The sequence below is a fragment of the Pyxicephalus adspersus genome, chromosome 2 (genome assembly GCF_032062135.1).
Source record: "Pyxicephalus adspersus chromosome 2, UCB_Pads_2.0, whole genome shotgun sequence".
In the NCBI taxonomy this organism is placed as follows: Eukaryota; Metazoa; Chordata; class Amphibia; order Anura; family Pyxicephalidae; genus Pyxicephalus; species Pyxicephalus adspersus.
Genome location: NC_092859.1, coordinates 132088979 through 132093976, shown reverse-complemented (window position 1 = coordinate 132093976; position 4998 = coordinate 132088979). Strand labels below are relative to the sequence as shown.

The window sequence follows — 4998 nt, the reverse complement described above, 5'->3', positions numbered from 1 at the left end:
TCAGAAAGCAGAGGAGTGCAGACTTGATGGAGATGAGGAAAAAGCATATGTTTTCTACATGAAATTTTTATTTGTTTTTGAACTAATCAAAAAGAGGCCAGATTTCAAGCAAAACCAGGTACAACGCTCGCTTTTCTTGTTGCATAAAATGTTTGAGTATTAATATATCATTTTTGTTCAGTATTTGAGATAATTTTTTGGACTTGATTGTGCTGAGTGGGTATAATTTCTAGCTGGGAAGATGGAGGTTTATTCAGTAAAAGTCTAAACTTGCCTATAGACTATGTTGTCAGTCCTTTATTGTCTGATTGCAAACCAGATTTCAACCGCTAATAAAGAATCATACTCTCTATAAAAAAAATCTGATCTCTGTAGCTATTAAATATAAACAAATTTAACAAGGTAGATTCAATTCTGCCTCTAAATCATGCGTCTTCCCACAGCTGGCACCATGCCACAGCCACTTGAACACTCGCACAGTGCAGGTTGCTAAAATACCAGTGTCTGCACATTACACAGCTGGCAGCAGTGAGTAGTACTGGTACCACTCTCTGCCACCCCTATTCATTCTCCATGGCACTGCCACAAAGAGACAGATCCGTTCCTGGCTTGATGTAGCAGGTAACACAGAAAACCTGTGTGTTAATAATTTTAAATTAGGTCTTTTTAAATATTGTTTGAATGGAATGATAAGTCAAAAGAATGATTTATTTTTATTATTACACAGTATTTATATAGTGCCATCATATTACGCAGCGCTGTACAATGTCCATAGTCATGTTACTAACTGTCCCTCAAAGGAGCTCACAATTGATGTCCCTACTATAGTCATATGTGGTAATGTAGTCTAAGGTCAATTTAGAGGGAAGCCAGTTAACCTAACTGCATGTTTTTGGGATGTGGGAGGAAACCCACGCAGACACAGGGAGAACCTGCAAACTCCATGCAGATAGTGTCCTGGCTGGGATTCGAACCTAGGACCTAGCGCTGCAAAGGCCAGAGTGCTGCCCATATGACTTGATTTACAATCAGCAATCTGTCATTACCATTTTATGAGATAAAGGTCACATTGTTCAGCTGTTGGTGTTCCTCATTTTACACTCAAATTATGGTAACATTTTTTGTTAAATTAGTATTAAGCTGCGTACACACTTCCAATTTTTATCATTGGAAATGAACGACGAACGACCGATTGGCCAAAAATCGTTCGTAAAAAAAGTAACCAACGACGCCGACCAACGAGGATAGTCATTGGAAATGAACGACCGGACCGGCGGATCGGATTGGACGACGATCGTTGACCATCTATCGTGTGTACGGTCGTTCAGTGATCGTCCATGGTCTGAGCATGCGCGGTGAACGAACGTTCGCTCACTTCCTGTGGTGCACGTCACTTCCTGTATCGTTCAAATGATCGCATCTATCGTGTGTACAATATCTTTGAACGATCGTGTCGTTATCTGTAGGTACAGGATCGGTGCCATACGATCGTTCGCAGATATCGTGCAGGATCGTTCGTCGTTCGTTTACCAACGATAAAAATTGGAAGTGTGTACGCGGCTTTAGGTGTCTATGTTTACACATCTGTTTGTAAGTGTTTGTATTTGTCTCTAGGATTACTTCAAAGCCTTGATTGGTCCTAACACAATATTAAAAGCGGTTGAAGAAGCTGAAAAACTTTCTAAAAGCCTTAAAAATAGGTCAGTGCACATTTACATTTTTCGTTCTAAGAAAAAACTATGATGGGGTGATTGTGATCTTATATGTTATTTAGTTATTAGTATTCTGTCAAATATGACGGCGATGTGAACATTTTTTATTAAATCTATTACATACAAAAGAGAATAGAAAAGTCTGTATATTTTTAAAGCATATGTCAGATGCAAGGGCCTTGCTTGAGTGTAAGTTGCCTCTCCTTTGGCGTAAGGAACACTCAGAAAAGTGGAGAGGTGTCTGAGGTACAATGACGAGTAAACTATGGCAGAGTATCCTATGGCTTACCATCCTCCATCTAAACATTGTCATTGGAAGCTCCAAACACTGCACAGGTTGCAATTGAACTATGCTGTATGTGGATAGCAAGGCAACATCTTTCTTAGGTTGTTTTAGTTTATTTTTTTTACCTATTCAAGCGGTTATCTTTTTATAACAAAATAAAAAGTTTCTGCTAATATAATTCATATCTTCTTACTTTTCCACCAGGTATGAGGAAGCTGAAGTGCGAAAAAGACTTGAGGAGCGAGATAAGGAAGAAGAGCAGAAGAAAAAGGATGCAAATCTCTTTCCAAAGGAAACGCCTGGAAATATTTCCCAACATAGTGATAAAAGTGTCTTGGTAAAATTACCCATGCATGCACACAAGAATAATATTAGCCAAATAATTTTTGTAATTTATTTTTGTATACAGTAGGGGACAACTCCTCCCAGTTTTTTTCTTGCTGTCTGTGTTCAATTCATTACATTTTAAGTTGGACAGCAGACCTGGTTTTACTGAAGCGCAAAGGCAAACAAAGCTACATGATTTAAATTTGATATTTCAAAGATACCTGAAGGCTTTTATTGATGGGGAAAAATGCAACAAATGCCTCACTTACCTACTTTTTAAGCTGTGGGTGATCTTCTATGACTTTTTCCAATTTGTAAAAATAGAGTTTTTGTGAAAGCACACAGTAGTTCAGTCTGTAGAAAAATTGGAAAGTACCTTTTATTTCCAAACGTCTGCAATACTAATGTTTACAAGTTTCAATTTCAGTTTTATTATAGTTTGTTATATTGTGACAAGCTTATTCCTCAATAAAATGTAACATGCAGTCTTCCTCTCCATGTAAAACAATAATAATAGCTTGAACGGTTATTCCTTTTGCAAAAAGCTAATCAGTTTTTTTTTGTTGGCTACAGGAACTCCTCTGTATTTTTTTCCTAATTATCTTCTTAATCAGAACTGAAATCTGATTTGCTATCTTAAATACGTTTTTATTTTAACTGTGGTTGTCTGTAACCAAGCTCCTACTTAATAAGTATACTGACTGCTACTGACTGAATTACATTTTGAAAGCCATACTGGTAAGCCCTAGACCCCCCTTAGACTAGCCCCCTTCAACTTTTAAACTTCACCAATCTAAATAGTTTAGGTGTTAATTAGTTGGTCCAAAGGCCCAGATCACTTGCATAGATATACTGTATTCTGCGCTTCAGTCATTTTTTTGGTATAAAGCCTTCTGAATTTTGATTGGATTTGATTGATCATTATGACACTTGAAATGATTTGTGTGCTTTTGATGAATTCTCCGACTTGTCTGATCTGTCCTCGTTGGATTGTAAACCCAAAAATCAGCCACATTTGATTGGCTTGCTGTTGTTTTTTAGATCAGAAGTTAGAATCTGCCCATAAATAAGAGGTCTAACTGTCTGGGCAGGGAAATAGAGTCAAAACATCAACTAAGGATTCTTTTTTATTGTGTATAAGTATTAAACATGCTACACACATGTATTTGTAGAAATGTCACTAAGTAATCTGGTATGCATATACAGGCTTGTTTAGTGTAAAAGAACGGAAAAAGCATTGGTATTGTTCAGAATGCAGCACCCATAGCGAACATTGACACATTTGTGTTTGAGTTACATGTGTTAGGTCAGTTTCTGGTTGGTTTGTCATGGGTTGCTGTACTTTCCTCTTACTGCTAATACTGTTTTTTGCACTGAGTTCTAGGTTAGGTCTGAAATGTATTTGCTGGCTTGTAGTTTGAAATTGTGAAATTTTTTTTTTTTTGTTCTCTTTTAGGTAAATGGTGACAAGAAAGAGCTAATGCCTAAGAAGGAAACCTCTTCAAATGGTATGATTTTAAACAATCCAGGTTGCTGTTCAGTAACATATCAGGTCTCTGTTATACGTGCCATGACCATTTGATATATTTTGGCTATAAAGGATTTGTATCTCCATTAGGTTATAGTCTCATTACACCTTTCTTTTTTTAAAGAGCAGAATATAGTCCGAATTCCAAAGCATATCCTACAGCCATCTATGGTCAGCTAAGTTTTTGATATTCAATAGTTGCTTTATACAAAGCATGGTTTCTTGTATTTTATAGTAACTGTTTATACATAGGTTTGTATGGTTGACTGAAAGCAAATAGAGACACTAAAGACTAAAGCTCAACAATACAATGGGTCAGAAAAGAAGTCAGGCTTTGGTAACAGGATAGTAATGCAGTTACATTTATTAAGTGCAACTGGTTGACACACACACTTTTTATTAATTCGACTGTGACTTGTTTCTTCTTTAAAGTGCCTCGAGGATCTATTACCCCAGAGAAACTATTTGCAATGATGAAGGACCCTGAAATTAATGTTATCATAATGGATGCTCGGAAAGCAAGTGATTTTGAGGAATCTCATATTCGGCATTCCATTAGCGTGCCCGAAGAGGCCGTTTGTCCTGGGTATGAACTTAATAAGCTTTGGCTCCTTGGCTTGAATGCTACTCATTATTGTGCCTTTTTTTTTTTTCTTTTTTATAGAGTGGATTTGTTACTATAACACGTGAAACTGCTCACACTCGCCTAGTTGCAGTAGAAATTGCTATACCATGAACTGTCCATCTGTTGTAGTCTGTATAGTCTGATTTTGTGCCTCAAAGGTCCATGCCCCCCAAAATAGATACAATGTTACAATGACAAAAATTGTCTTCTGAAATCATGTTTACTAAAGACACCTGTTGTGAAATCCCCCACTCGAAAACGCATGGAGACATTTCAACCAAACATGCCATACATGTGACTAAGACTATCACTGTGAGTGCACCAGTCATCTTTGTACAGCGCTGTGCTAGATGTCAGAGCTATATTTGAAAAGTGTATGTCATAACTCGGAAAAGCATAGAGACATTTCAACCAAACTTGCTAGGCATATGACTCAGATTCATGAGAGTGCACCTCTGAACTTTGTACAGTGCTGTGCTATATGTCAGCTATATTTGGTGATCACTAGAAAATGCATGGA

The 4998-nt window shown here is 37.2% G+C and overlaps 1 protein-coding gene across 1 annotated transcript in view; it reads left to right on the top strand.

The window, feature by feature from the left end:
- Nucleotides 1–4998, top strand: part of USP8 (ubiquitin specific peptidase 8) — a 26244-nt gene that overhangs the window by 1943 nt on the left and 19303 nt on the right. The window contains exons 2-6 of the mRNA XM_072399106.1: nucleotides 5–118; nucleotides 1615–1700; nucleotides 2203–2335; nucleotides 3782–3833; nucleotides 4286–4439. Of these exons, the coding sequence (XP_072255207.1) occupies nucleotides 5–118; nucleotides 1615–1700; nucleotides 2203–2335; nucleotides 3782–3833; nucleotides 4286–4439 (539 nt within the window). The remainder of the gene's footprint in view (nucleotides 1–4; nucleotides 119–1614; nucleotides 1701–2202; nucleotides 2336–3781; nucleotides 3834–4285; nucleotides 4440–4998) is intronic.